Here is a 16,249-nt window from a genome sequence, read left to right as displayed (position 1 = left end):
AAAGAAAACACAAAAGTTTAATCGTTTCGGCCATTAGTTAGTTGAATAGGCTCACAAAACAAATTACAAAGTAATAATTTGATCCAGCTGAACAACGAATGTTCCTATTACGCTGTACGCCTAAAACAGTTGTTGAAAAAACTAATCATCGTTCAGCTATTTGGAGTTGAATAATCACGACATTCTTACGGATGGGGTCGTTAACAAAGGGGTTGAGCGTACACCCACAACTACAATTCACGTGTCTGTGCTTTCAGTTGACATAGACGCGAGGTTATTTCGTTCCTACCCTACCCTAGCCTAGCTACATCGATACAGTGCGCTCTACCTGTGGTGACAGTTAACATCATGTTGTGTGCTTTATTAAAAATTACCATAGAAAATATTAGCGAATTACGTTTGCTTACGTTTCTGCGGTACCTGCTGCAGCGGACGCCAAAGACGAATACGTAGACGACAGGGTCATGCTATTGCTGGCGCTGATCTGTGTCGTATCGGTAAGATTATTTACAAGCGAAGCCGACGGAGTTATCTCGGCAGTGACGGTCGTGCCTGAAGCGTTCCGTCGGTGCGTAGTCTGGGTGGTAGCTATGAGACTACGGATGGCAACGGACGCTGCCGGTATGGTAAATATATTTCCACGAGATTCAACGCTGGTGGATACTTCCTCAGTTGTTGTAGTAGTAGGCGCTGGAGTCGTTCCAGAAGTGGTTGCCGTTGACATCGTGTTGGACGAATGCGAGGCGGAATTGAAAAGGTAGATCAACACCGTATGCTAGCATTTTGGTTGGAACGTTTTCCGGCCCGGTAAGAGGCAGAGAATGCTCAGCGCCATTACCATATGCCAGATCGAGTGAACGATATGGTAGTTTTGTTTGGTTTGTAAGAAAGCGTAGCAAACGAGACCAACCATAACGAGAACGCTACCCACTGGTAGACAAATGGCCAAATAGTTTCGAGATGGGAAACACTTCCGCGTCTTGCGACATCGTAGGCCCCAGCTGACGGAGATCAGACAGATTCCAGTCAGCGCTGGAGCTAGGAATACCCATAGGGACTGTTTGTTCAGTTCAGTTCCGAACGCCAGTAGAATGGCGCCCAGCATGTGCAGCAGTGAGACAAATTGATGTCTTACATTGGACATTGCTATTAAGGTAACCCAGATTGCTAGTAGGCCACAGTAGAAATCACAGAATTGTAAGACCCCTATTTTGACGAGACAGAAGCTAAACTCCTCCTCGCCAGAGTCACAGGCGTGGTAGAATGTAGAAAAGAACATCGCAAAGAAGTATATAATTGATTCCGTGTAGTAACCTCGTTTGATAGCGAAGAAAATACTCGGTAGGAACAATAGATTAGACAACGTCAACATCAGCGAGGCGAGCAAGATTGATGCACTGGACGGAACCTGCGAGTCTTCGGTACAATCCCACCCGCGGTAATTACGTAAACACAGACACGTTGAAAATACAAAACCACCGGACATATAATGGTAGCAGCGACCAAATCTACCGCATCTTCCCGCAACACACGGGCTGGATGATATTGTGAACACTACGCTGCCGTTACAAGTGCCATCAGCCGAAACACTTTGTTCCGTAGCATACTTGTGGTGAGCTTCAAACTTCCGCGCCATCTTATCTGAGTGTTCGGTGCACTTGGAATCCATTATGCACTCTTTAATTTTGAGCGTTTCCGTTTCGTTTAGACTCACCAAGCACGCTTCTTCGCCAAGACATTGATAGTAAATGGAGGCTGATTCAGCACAAGAGCACGGTCGCTTAATATTCTGCAGTATCGCTCGATTTTTCTTGATAAACTCCTTCACACTATCTATGATCGTAATCTTGGCTGCCATTTCCGATCCCTGGCAGAATATCCCTAATGTTACGAACCATCTGCCAGGCTCCGGAAACGGAATATGCACCAACCCTGTACTGGTATCTGAGTCCGTATTGTTAATGATGATGGCAGCCGGGAAGGTATGTCTTGCGTAGGTGCATTTATCCGGCCAGGTTGGCACTCCTGGTTCACCAAGTCGCATACAAACGATTACCGTCTGGTTAGTTTTGTTCGACTCCTTCACCCCACCCGTCGCTGGAGCCGCTGTCGTGCTTGTAGTTGTAGTCGTAGTGGTCTCCTCGATGAAGTCTTGAACATCTATCAACTTTTCGGCAACAACTCCTACATGATCGTTGCTGTTCGCTTGATGTGCATCGATTAAAGTACTTTTCATATCCTGTCGCATAGCCACAGCAAAACTCAGTGTTCCACCAATGTCGTAGACATCATTCACGTCGAACTTCATCAGAGCAGGAGTGTTGGCGCTAAGGTTCAAGGTCAACGGTACGGTTCCGTTGATATCGGGTAAAAGATCATAATCAAACATAAAGAACTCGCGATACGTCTGACGAAGTAGTGGATAGTAATCGAACGATCTTCGGGTTAGCACTTTTTCGTTCGATGATCTCACCGTCTCGTCACCTACTGGTTTCGATTGACCTTCTTCGATCGTGTTGAACTCAACCACGATGGTATACTCTAGTTCTAAAAATTTCGTTTCAGCACCCCCGTTAGTATCGTTCACCGTCCTATTCGAGTGCCCGTCATCATCGATCACAAAGCCTATATCAGCATAGTGCCAGCTGTTCTCCTGGGGGTAGAACTCAACTCTAAACGGATCCGTTTGGTTCGGACAGAACACTGCACTCTCCAGGTAATCCTTGCGCGTCGGAAGTGATTGGGCCTGGACGAAGAAGCTCACGTCGCTGCAGTCGTTACACGGTTTGGTGATTTGAAGCTGCCACGAAACCACTGCGATACCGCTGGGAATGAAAAATTTGTAGCTTCTTGGTTCGGTGTGATTGCTGCTGATCGTGTCCGTGTGTGATTGCCGTGCATTCAGAATCGTCGGTACCGCCTGCGCCACGGACATCTCGGACATTAGGAGCGTTTCGCAGGATGGAGCGAGACCTGAAAATGGAGCAAGAAGGTTTTCAAATTAGCTGACAAATTTACATCAGTTTTTTTGACGCAGAGCTACGTCTGTGAGTAATTTGCGCTATTGGGGTGTACATAAAATATAAATCCAAATTCAAATGCTTATAACTCGGATAGTTCTTAATTGGTTTTTTGCATTCTAGTAACAATCGATTGAAAAATTAGTTACGCATCCACCAAAATACGGAAAACTGTAGCTTCACGATGGTATTGTCACGGTGCTCCCACAGACCGTTATTATAAAATAAAATGTACCAAAGAATCTGCGTACACCATTCGATTCGCTATGACGTCCAGAATCTCTGGTCAAAATTTCAAAATCATCGTACGGTACATTTTTGAGTAATGCCCTTTTGAAGGTCGTAAAGTACAAAAAAGTGATATAAAAACGACGAAATATTTATTTTGAAGCACGTATATCAACCACTGTTTTATGAAATAACTTCCAAAACAGTTTCTACACGTTCCAAGGGTTATATTTTAAGACATTAACAATTGGTAAAAAGATTTATTTGAAAATCCCACAGTGCACAGTGGTCTAAACTCGAAAAATCGTGATCGTTCTAGATTTGACTGTGAAAAATAGATTTTATGTACTCAATGTCTTCGGCAAAATTGTTTCATAGAACAAGGCCTTACTTTTGGCATTTTTAGTTTTTTGATCAACCCACCTAACAGTTAGATAAAATAAATATTTTTTCTAATTTTCAATATACCAGATTGCTTCCTTCAGCAAAGTTGTGTAAAATTTAAAAGATAAACAATTCCTGAATACTGCGATGTCCTATCTGTACGTTGGACACGACAAAATAGAGTTTTTTGTAGAACACCCCTCTTTAAAATCAGTTTTTTGTCTATAAGTTTTTCTATGATTGTCAAAATAATAAATTTTATAATGTCTTGAGAGAATATTATTTGAATGAATCAAATATTGAAACATTTTGTATTGTTTTGACAATCATAGAAAAAGTTATAGACAAAAAACTGATTTTTGAAAGATATCGAGCCAGCTTTCGGCCAATCAGGGCTGAAAAAACAAGGTCTAAAATAATGTAATATGTGTATTTCTGGAATCGGGATGATATGCGGAGGCCGGACACCATCCTCTAACACCGTTTTAAATTAAAAAATGGTGATTAGAAAATAGCCCAAAATGGCCGAATGCCACCTAGAATGAGTATTTAATTGAGCTGATGCCAAGATATCTGAAATCAACTTCAGGCGCCATTTCGAAATCCAAAATGGTGACGTCCAGTTTTGGAATTCGCGTAAATTCCGGAATCCGCGTAAAAATATGCGAATGATCATCGCGTAAAAGCGACCTTACTGTATTTTAATAACCAGAATGATGCCTAGAGATCTAAAATCAAGTCCGAGTGCGTTCATTTTGGAATCAAAGATGACTAAATGAGCAGTTGAATATAAGAAATGATTCTAAAACTTTAAACCTTTAATCCCAAGCAAATATACGTTCAACTAGCAATGCATAAAACTCCTAATAATGAAGGAAAATCTGGTTTACTCGAGGAGGTAATAATAATGTCCACGTGCACACGATATTTTTTCCCGAAATCTGTCAGTAAAAAAATACATTGGTTTTTAACAAAAGTTCTACAGATATTCTGGTTTTTGAAGTTGTCAGCTGTACACTAAGGTCGTTTTTTACGTGGGGGATGCGTTCCAAATTTGTATGGGCCCGCGTAAAAAACGACTTAGTATTTACACCAAAAATTGGGATTTTTTTTGAAAATTGATATATGATCACTCGTGGCCTGAAACGGAAAACGTGATTGAAATGAGGTCGATATCTTGTACCGTTTTTGAGTAATGGAGGAAAGCAACCCGCGTAAAAAAACGCGTAAAAAGTGACCTTACTGTATAGCATAGCATAGCATAGCATAGCATATTTGACCCCCCTTGTGTTGCCCTCGATTGACCAGAATCAGCTGAAATTGCACAAAGAACCGTCAAAATGGTGCCTAGGAGTAGCAAACCATTTTCAGTGTACAATTCCTGGTGATCTTTCTTTCCACTGGTCAATAACGTAGCTGGCCACGCCCAATTAGCAATGGGCGATCTTTGAACAAAAGTCGATTCTCCTGCATCGATTAATCAAAATCAATAAAATCGATTCATATGAAAATCGAGCCTGAAAAATCGATTTAACAAAAAATCGATTTTTGTTCGGTATAAGCTTTTTACGACTTTTTTTGGCTATATTTATGGAGATTTTGTTTTGTTTGCGTTTTCTGGTTTATTAATCATGTTCATCGAGTTTTCGTACACAACATCTACTAACGATACGGCTTTTTTAGTTTATTGCCATCTTCTTTAACCGCGTGTACTCTCAGCGTTGTTTTTTCTACTAAAAGTTTTCGTTGTCGCTCATCCCATAGACCATTTCACGAGACGTTTGAGTACTTGATTCATGAACGAAATTTTGACAGAAAGTTTGGAACCGCTGACATAATGCACGTGAAAGCATCAAGAACATCAGCAGGATCCGTGACACCTGTCAGTTCGTGAAATGGTCTATTGTTTCGGATGCACTAAGAGCAATCCAAACCTGTATACAGTCAGGTTTTTTTACGCGGGGGATACGTACCTCGTAAAAAACGCATAAAAACCGCGGTAATTCGAAAATCCGCGTAAAAAATGCGCTCATTCAAAAATCCGCGTAAAAAAAAACCTCGCTAATTTAAAAATCCGCGTATAAAAACACGTTTTTTTAAAATCCGCGTAAATTAGTCCAGCAAGAAGGGCTTTAGAAAAAACCCGAGACGCTCTAGAACCAGTATTTCAAATTGTCCTCTTTGACAGCCATTCCGGATCTTTCGGTGGGCGGAGGGTATTTTTTGGACTAAGTCTTTTACTAGATAAACACTTAAACGTTTCTGGTTCCAAACCCACGTTAATTCGGAAATTCACGAAAATTGTTTTGAATTAGCGCGGTGTCGCTGGTAATTCAAAAATCCGCGTAAAAAAACCGCGTTAACTCAAAAATCCGCGTAAAAAAACTCGTAATAAAATCCGCGTATAAAAACCCCTTAAAAAACCTGACTCTAATTGGGTTGTTTAGTTATTCACGGATTTCCGTGATTTTTTAAAACTTTATGTCATTTTTCTTCGGTTTTTAAATGAAAAATAAAAATTCGCACTAAATCGTTACAATGACAGTTGGTAGATGGGCGAACCGTCATTGTAGCGGTCTCGAGCAGATTTCAAGAAGTTTTAAATCGTGATTTAAAAAGCGAAGGACAATGATAGAATTTTTTTTAAATCACGTTTTACTTGGAAAATTCAGATCATTCAGTTGATATGAAAAACTTATATAGCTGAACAATCCAATTCATAAAAAAATCGGAATATCCGCAGAACAAACTCAAATAAACAAAAATGGCGAGCGCGACACCATGCAGAACAGAATACAGCACGGCATATACACGACCATTCAATTCAACTTTTGCAATATTTGAGTTAACGAGTACCCCGCTACTCATAGTTGAAAAATAAGCGCATATGCCTTTTCTACCTAAATCAAAAAATTGGTGCTTGATAGTAAACATCCACAACGATAGTAAACAACGTCCCTACGGAAGCCAATTTTCAAAAAGTGCACTTGCAGAGGTAGCAAATATGAAATAATGTTGGCTAATATCCAAAATGGTAAATTCAATATCCAATGCAATGCAAAATTTCAGCTATGAGTATTTGGTCTAAATTTCACTTTCTCGACTTATGAAGAGAAGCACAGTTTGTAATAGTTTTTTTTGTGCCAAATGTCTTATGCCTTGTTCACACTATAGCAGATATCACGTGATATCGCGTATCTTGAAATATACATACATCTAGTTTTCACGGAAAATTTGGAGTATGGGATTTGAAATCAAGATGGGCGATATTACATCATGTGAACTGGTTATTAGAAATGTATAAAACGTCGAGGTCGGGTGTTATCTAAAAAATCGAAATTTTGCTAACTGTTCGTGAAGGCGAAATTTTGAACACTACTTCTAAATAAAACTGTTAAAGTCAATTTCCATTGCCATCCCAATGTACACCAATCAGATAGTAATGATTGTATACAATATATGTCAAACTTTCGAGACGGTCTTGTGGTCTGGTAATTTATATTCAGTTTGAGGTGCGGCTTACGAGCCGTTCATATAAACCGGTTCTTAGGAAAGAGCGAAAGAACGAACGGCTCACGAAAAAGAACCACGGTTCTTTGGGCGCACCAGAACTGTTTGGTTCGCGCGAACCCGAAGTTTACTGAGACAACACGAACTGTCAACGCTCGTGAATCATTGTGAACCATGAGTCGGTTTAGAGCCGCTCTTGCAAAAGAGCCGTTTCACCCACCCCTAATCCTTGATATATTTCACAACGCATGCGTATAGAGATAAGTGACTTTTCACCTACGCACACTAGTAAACGTGTAAACCCGTGTAAAGTTGCTTTGGTTTCTTTCAACCTGTAAATCATCGCATCTCGTTGCTTCGACTTTTATCACTTTTTCACCATTTTTGGTCAATTATATTTAGCGCCTTCTTCCGAATTCTGATCACGAATGAGAAAATTTATTCAGAAACAAGTTTAACATATAATGAGTGTTCAACTGAATTTTTGTCCAGCTGCTAAAAACATAGCATTGCAAACAAAACTGCTATTTATAAATATTTTCCACAACTAGTGGCACTAACACATTCGTACGTAAAAAGCTCTATTAGCCAAATTTCATACGGGTTTGTCTATTGATGTCGCGTTTACAAATGCAAAAAATGGTTACTGCGTTAAAAATACTGGAGGGACTTAATTTGTCTGCGGATTGTTCTTTTTCAACTCGACGACAAGGTTATCCAGCTTCCCTGACCTACAGAAAACGTCAAAATGGGCTGCGTGCACTATACGCCATTACCGTTCGTGAAAAGCTGGATATGCTGGATATGGGGGTGGTGACATACTCAGGAAAAAAGTTGTCATGGACGTAGACAATTGGGTCCTAAAGCTATTCCGGTTTTTATATATCACTTGAAAAAGCAGCGTTTTCTGAGCAAAACGTGATTTTTAAAAAACGTTTATCGTTTTCCTTTGATTTTTAAATGAAGAATAAAAAAAACTGCCTGAAAGGTCTCAAATGACTTTTCGCCCATGTACGGTATATGAGAGAACTGTCATTTAAGGCATTTCGAGCAGATTTTTATCCTTCATTTGTAAATCAAAGGAAAATGATAAACATTATTTAAAAATCACGTTTTGCTAAGAAATTTGCACTCTTTCAGCTGATATATAAAAATCAGAAAACCGTTTAAAACCTTAGGACCCCATTGTTTGAACCAACAAAAACATTTGAAATGCGTTTTTCTCGGTTTCGTGTCTATTGAATTTTAGCCCATTCTTCAACTATGGACATCCCGGTAAAAAATTGACACATTTTTCAGATCAGTGTCCGAATTCCGAGCACACACTTCTTCGGAGAGAAGAAAAAAATTTCGTATACTATCAATAAAGAAATTTTCTTCTCTTCAAAGAAAAGTGTTCTCGGAATTCGGCCGCAGATTACGTTAACAACAATAAATGCAATCACTATTGTTTTCAAACCGTTTTGCACACATTTATTTTTCAGGCGGAAAAAAACGATCTTGCCATCCAAAGGATCGATTCAGCAGAAGATCGCACGCGGAGAAATCGATCAAAAAAATCGATAAATCGACTAGAAAAGATCGATTTTGCAAAAATCGGATCGATCTTGCCCATTGCTACGCCCAATGCAGATCAATAGTGGAAGGGATATCGGGAGTGTTAGTTTAATACTTGTTGCTACTAGAGACCGAGGAATCCTCTGCATCATCCACAAGTATCAAAGGAAAGAATTAGTGTTAGTGGAAAGGAATTGATCTGGATCCATCGAGGTTGATGGTGCGATCTTTCAAATATCTTAAAATAACAATATAGTTCACTCTCGAATTTCCCATATATTCCCGTGAAGACAGACAGGGAACACCCCCTCTTGTGGTGAAAAAGGTAACTAAACTCATTGCACAGTGGTACAGTAAGGCAATTTAGGCGGACATAGGCTTTTCGTTGCGATTTTGGTTTGCGGTTTGAAGCCATAGTTTTTGTAAAATGTTGTTTCTTATACATAGTCCTCTATTCATGTGCGAATGAAAATTAGGGTGGTCCTAAAATCAACGAAGTAAAACATTCTTTGGCAAACTTGTAGACCAACTAATTCTAAGTAACTTTGTAAAAAAACTTTTTTGTAGACATGAAATTTGGTTTCCAAAAACAGTCTTTTCGCTCTATTTTTTCAATTCAAATTTAAAAACAAAGTTTTCTTCGGTAACTTTAATAAAAAATACGCCAATTTTGACGAAAAAACATTGTCGATATATTATACAGATGAAGAGTTTTCACTATTTCTATTTTAAAAATAGGCCCTTTTGATATATTGATGTCTCCGTTTAGGGCAAACATAAATAATACTTTTTGGTATCATTCGATAGAACAAATATTGTATAAATATTGTAAAGAAATACCAAAAGTTGCTTAAAATTAGTTGATCTACAACTGTGCCGATGAATGTATACATTTATTTATGCAAATAAAAAGTTAGTTTTTTCATTTAGTCGATTTCAGGACCACCCTAAGTTTCATTTGCACATAAAAAATAGACTAAATATAAGAAACAAGTTCTTAGAAAAAAAATTTACTCTTAAACCACAAAATCGCATCGAAAAACTCGTGTCCGCCTACATTGCCTTACTGTATCACTGTGAATTGTTGTTGAATTTCTGTGAGCGTGTGACATTCTCACACACGAAACTGAATTTACTCAATTTTAGATTTAGTTGACTCAATTTCATACTTTCACAGAAAAAAATATGTTGCAGATTTCGTGCGTATATTGTTTGTATGTAAAACTAACGCCATTCCGGGAGTTAAATATTGATAATATAATAGATGTAGATTATCGAGGCATGAAAAAAGAAAATAATCAGGCCACGACGTGTAAATGGTAAACTAATCCCAAGTTGCTATAGACGTGGTTCCCTGTGTAACTTCACTAGCTCAGATCCATCACGGGAAGCAACTACGAAATGTGCGGCCGTCAAGCTCAAGCTCAATAATCAGGCCCCGAAGTATACAATTAAATGAATATTTCAATTACCTCGTGAAAAAGATAAAAGGAGAAACCGCACAATGGTTGTCAATAGTCGTATATGATTGTTGTGCAACTTTTAGCTTAGATAACACTTGAATGTTCTATCAATTTAACAATTTAAGTATGGATACATATCATGTTGTAATTGGTTTAAAAGCTTTTTTATATTATATATAAAAGATATTCAACAAAACAAACATAATTAGTGATAACAACTGTTATGCAAAAACTTTTATTTAATGTTTAGTTTTCTTCGTTTTGAAAGTATTTTTTGTTTTTTTTTATCCCTCCGAATTTTTTGCTCTCGAGTCCTAATCTTCGTATTCATCACTTGCAGCTTTGCTTTAACCAGCATATTTATGTATTTATTAGCTGACCCGGCAAACTTCGTCCCGCCTATTCGTGTGTTTAATTCAATAATTTTCAACATTCCAAATTCATTGATTTCTTGCGATTTGTTTATATCGTTTGAAATTATTGGTTTTATCGGAATGACAACATCCTCGACTTTTGCCTTTAGTACATCACCTCTATTCCGAAAACACTCATGTTAGGTGGTATTCAGTTATTTTCGTTGTTTTCCAGAAACTGAAAGTGGTCATCTTCGAATTCATTATGGTGTCCAGGGTCAATGCTTGGCTTCTATACATTATTTCGATTACGGAAATATTCATATGCATTAGTATTCGGCTGTTTCCCAGAAGTTGCCATCTTACAATTCAAAATGGTGTCTGAGGTCAATTTTTAGCTCCATGCATCATTCTGGTTAAAGAAACACTCATATTGGGTGGTATTTGGTCCCTTTAGGCTATTTTTTTGGAGACAATTTCTGGCCCCTGAGCGTCATTCTGGTTTAAGAAACACCAATAATAGGTGTTATTTAGTCATTTTCGGCTGTTCTACAGAAACCGGAAGTCACCATCTTAGAATTCAAAATGTTGTCTGTGGTCGATTCTAGCTCCTGTGTATCATTCTGGTACCGAAACATCTCATATTGGATGGAAATCGGCCGGTTGAAGAAATACCCATATTGGGTGATATTTGGTTATTTTCAGCAGTTTCCCATTTACCGGAAGTCGTCATTTTACAATTCATAATGTTATCTGAGGTCGATTTGTAGCTTCAGTGCATCATAACAATCCCGGAAATACCCATAATGAGTGTTATTTGGTCTTTTGCCACTGTTGTTTAGGAACCGGAAGTCGCCATATTGGATTTCAAAATGGCATTTGGAGACAATTTCTGGCCTCTGAGCATCATTCTGGTTAAAGAAACACCCATATTTGGTTGTTTTTGGGTCATTTTCGGCAGTTTTCCAGTCACCAAAAGTCGCCATTTTACTACTCAAAATGTTGTCTGAGGTCGATTTGTGGTTTCAGTGCATCATCACGATTTCGGAAATACCCATATTGGATGGTATTTGGTCATATCTCGCTGTTTCTCAGAAACCGGAAGTCGCCATCTTAGATTTCAAAATGGTATTCAGAGACAATTTCTGGCCTCTGAGCGTTATTTTCCTCTTTTTTCCAATCACTGGAAGTCGCCATCTTACAATTCGAAATTTTGTCTGATTTTTCAAAAACCGGAAGTCGCCATCTTGGATTTCAAACTGGCATTTCGAGACAATTTCTGGCCTCTGAGCGTCATTCTAGTTAAAAAAAAACCATATTAGGTGGTATTTGGTCATTTTCGGCAGTTTCCCAGTCACCGGAAGTCGCCATTTTACAACTCAAAATATTGTCGGAGGTCGACAAACGTACAAACCGTGGAACACCACCCATGGATTGCCTTATGCATAGGCGAAATTTATTATTATAAAATATTCGGCCGAGTCCACTTCACAATAAAATGTGAATTTTTTTCAGTGTACCCATTAGGGTAATATTATTGTCAAAAGTTGCTCTATTTCGCATGTCGTGTATAACAAAATCAGAAGTGGCGCACCTAGCGGTCGAAAAGGTGACTAACGCTTCTGTCATTTTCAATTTGTCTTCATAATTTCACGTAAGTGAACTATATTGGTATTTAATATATTTGGATCTTTTCTACACCAATTCGCGCACGATATGGTTACTTCTCGGTTTCTGAGCAACCGGTCACCAGGAGACGATATAAATAGAACCACGCCACGATCGCTGCATCGGCATACAGGAAGATTGAAGTTTCTAGTTATCTTCGGCAACCTACCAATCGTTAACAGTCTGTATCACACCAAACTTCGCGTTTCATCCCGTGAACTTTTTAAATTTACTTAGAAACAAATGGATTTCGTAAACGCAACAACCGCACACCAAACGCAGACTAAGCAAACTACTGGTACCAGTGGTAACTGTCATACCGCGTTGTTTCGTGACATGATGAATAAGCGCTCAAATAACCGATAAAGCGAGTAAGGGAAAAAAAGTCTCTGACCAGAGAGCCAATACGAGGCACACCCGAGCATTATACGATGTAAGGTCATTGATGTTTAGTTATTGAACTTCGAAACCGATGTATGAGGATAGTCACACCGAGCGCAGTCAAAATACCGCGAGCAAAGCCTTATGTTAAACGCGGTTACTTATGCACCTTTCTTGTCTTGAGTAATAATCCGGTTCGGGGAAGAAAACCGACCAGGGTTACCGGCTAAGGATATTTGCCTAAAAAGCGCGGACTTTTTAATTCGCGAAAAATTTTATATAAACTATAGTACCTACTGAGTATAAAAACTGACAAAGTTGCATGCCTTCAAAGCCAAAAAAAACTTAGAAAAATGTCAATATGCTTATCAAACAAAACAAAGTTCGAAGTTCATTTACAAAATGCCCAAACAATCGCTATCAACATTCAATCGCATGGTCTATTGTTATGCCGACCAACGAGATTTTCAAAATTAGCTGGCAAAGTTCCATGCGTTCATAGCCCATAAATTCAGAAAAATGTAAAACGGAATATGAAACAAAACATAGTTCTATGTTTATTCATAAAATGCCAAAATAATCACCATTAAAGTACAGTTATCATGGATTTTCATCACGCCGACCAACTACTGATTGCATAGCTTCGACTGATGTCAGAACGGTCTCTTGAAAATTCATCACAATTATAGAAAACTTGCTTGAAAGCAGCAACATTTAATCAAAAGCTAGACATAAAAAATGCAATATATAACAATACAAATAATTTGAAAAATCAACGTAACAATGTGTAAACTATGTTGCATTTTAAATTATATTATTTCACTTGCGTACTACACTTTCTCAAGCGATGTAAGTTAAATTCTGGTGCAGCTCGAATCACAAGCGAACAATTTTAGTAAAAGTGTTTTACCGTTTTAAAAAATTCGACATTAAATGACGCACGAACCCACCGTCAAAGGAATCGTGTGGCATAACCTGCATAACACACACTCACGAACACGAATGAGCAGAACAACTTGATTCGAATCTAAAACATGCGGTAAATTTAGAGATAAACATTTTATGTAGGTATATGCACTTATCTTGAAGAAATCCGACGTTTTTTTGTTTGTGCAGGTCACCATTACAGCCGCAACGGACTGTTTCATTATGTACCATCATATCCGCAGCCTTTTTCCGCTGCCCTCAAATATAAACATGAGCAAAACGTTTCTGTGGTGCTCTCTCGCTGTCTGCCAGCAGATGGTGCTGTCTGTTGGTGGCAGTTATTGGAGTACACGCTCGTAAATAATAACTCATGAACTGAGCAACTCTGACTCAGTTTAGAACGATGTTCGTAGACTTCAAAAATGAGTAGAAGTCCTTTTTGATTTTGAGTAACTTTGACTCCTTTTTTGGGTTCCCTTCATATAACTTTTTTCTGAGTAACGTCGCATGTAACGACGTCCATTTTGAAAGATGATTACGATGTGCTTCAGTTTGTGACAAATGTTTTTTAATTGTGTGCGCCTCAGATGGCACTATAACTGTTTACTTTTATTACAAGGTTATTATTGATGAACATGTGGTGTCGTTTATTGGCCGTGGCGGATTTCTAGCCAGTAATGAAACTGAACTGTACCCAAAAAATGAGTAATGTCGTACTCAAATTTTGAGTAATAATGACTCATTTTAAAGACGCCTAGTGTTACTCAGTTTTGAGTATTTGTGGAGTTACTCAATTTAAGAGTTGTTCTACTTTTTACGAAAATGCGTCAAATGTTACTCATTTTAGAGTTATTATTTACGAGCGTGTAGAGAGAAAGAAAAAGTTCTCTCCTTGCGATGAACTCCGACACATTGCACTCTCCGTACACTGAAATAATCTCACCTATTCATATTATATGGGAGTGTTATAAATTTGCACTATTAGAACTTCCAATCAAAACGATGTGATCGGAAATGTGTCATGCATTCTTCATAGGATCGTCTGATAGACTCTCATTACTACCAAGCTTTTAAAATAGATAAGAAAATCCTTTAAAAACTAAAGAACATATAATTCATTAGACTCATTGGAAATGCCATAATTTATATCTTGGCATATAATAACAATTTCATAGGAAAATCTCATACATTTCGTGTTATTATCCTATAGAAATAACTTCACTAAAGGGACTGTTTCTTTCATATGATATGTACATGAAAACAAATTTAAGTGCTTTTTATAAAGGATACAAGAATTTATTATAAATATAATATTTATTTTAAGAAATTGGTACTTGAATGTTGACTGTTAAACGGCAATCCTATAAATTAAAGCAAAGATGAATTACGTCGGTCAGTGGCAGTCACAACTTTCGAGAGATTTCACTACCGACTTCCTGACCAAGCATGGAAAAGTTCACTCACTAGCAATATTTCATGCAAATGTGTTCTTTGATTTATCCGTTATCGTTCAACTATTTCCACTCGCGTACAAGTTTTCCATAGAAACGCTGCTGATTGTTTTTCGCTTCTAAGAGTTCCGAATACCATAGAAGGAGACTGAATGATTCAAACACGATAGTATTTATTGTATCCAAGTTCACTTGCATTCAACATTATCGCGAGAAGCTTTGGGATATTATCGCCAGTGATACAAAATTATGAATCCAAATGAACGTTAGATTGCGTTCAATTGTTTGCTTGCCGGAGCAAATAGGTATCATCAATGCTTACGGAAATTGTAGCATGGTGCATTAGCATCTGATACTTGAAATCACCAAGAATCATCGTGGTATATCACGGTGAAAGCACGACGTAGAGTAGCCGAATTACGCCTACAAGCAACCAACATTTGAAAGAACCATTGCGATCGCTTGAGTGCAATCGTTTACGATTCTTTCGTGAAACACTCGCTATATGTTGCTCGCTCCGCCTAAAGCAGGCAATACTGAAACAAAATCATCAAAGAAAACTACCATATATTTCTTTGCTCTAAGTTGTCTCTTGCAAGCTTGAGAATGTGTAACTTTTAATAGCGATGGTTTGCTAGGATTGAAAGCTTATAAATAGCACGTTCAGAAATGATACCCGAATGATTGTTATGCGATACGTGTTTTTCCATCCTTGTTCCTGACAAATGATTAATAAAAAAGAAATTACCGGTTCAACGTTGGCCACTTGATCCGAGCTCCAATGGTCTGTTCGTTGTTTGCCCTACGATTATATAAGTGCCAATTTCTTCGGTGTGATCTATAGTTGTGAATATCTATGTAAGTTTGATCTCAAATGAAATAAAGAAAAATAACTTATCCATTGGAGATAAGAAAATATCCTTCCAATCGCTCAATAAGACGCCGTCTTCTTGTGGTGTGGCCACTTTGAATAACAATCTGGATTATTCGATACCAAATCCAAACGTCAAAACAAAACTTCACAAGTTAAACTGACAAAAAGTCACGGCGACATGTGTTTTTTAATGGATTTATCAATAAGATTTATTTACTTTATGAAATGTATTCCGCAATGTTGCCTTTATATTTAAATTTTTACGGCACCTGTTAGACGTAAATGATTTTTAAATAAAATGGATGTGAAAATCCGATAATTATTATTCCATTGTGCGATTCGTTAAAATTATTGTATCACATTTAATTTACAAATGGATTTCCAATGGAATCATATAAAATTAAGAGATCTTTTGGTACATTAAATTCATTGG

The 16,249-nt window shown here is 37.9% G+C and overlaps 1 protein-coding gene across 2 annotated transcripts in view; it reads right to left on the bottom strand.

Annotated features, from left to right (window-relative positions):
- Nucleotides 1-594: 594 nt before the first annotated feature.
- LOC129718259 (uncharacterized) overlaps nt 595-16,249 on the bottom strand; it is a 220,933-nt gene continuing 205,278 nt past the window's right edge. For both annotated transcript variants that reach the window (XM_055668853.1, XM_055668854.1), the window contains one exon: nt 595-2,973. In XM_055668853.1, coding sequence (XP_055524828.1) covers nt 776-2,973 — 2,198 coding nt within the window. In that variant the 3' untranslated portion in view covers nt 595-775. The remainder of the gene's footprint in view (nt 2,974-16,249) is intronic.

The sequence above is a fragment of the Wyeomyia smithii genome, chromosome 1 (assembly GCF_029784165.1).
Source record: "Wyeomyia smithii strain HCP4-BCI-WySm-NY-G18 chromosome 1, ASM2978416v1, whole genome shotgun sequence".
Classification (NCBI taxonomy): domain Eukaryota; kingdom Metazoa; phylum Arthropoda; class Insecta; order Diptera; family Culicidae; genus Wyeomyia; species Wyeomyia smithii.
Note: the sequence above shows the minus strand (reverse complement) of the source record. Positions and strands in the feature narration are given on the sequence as shown.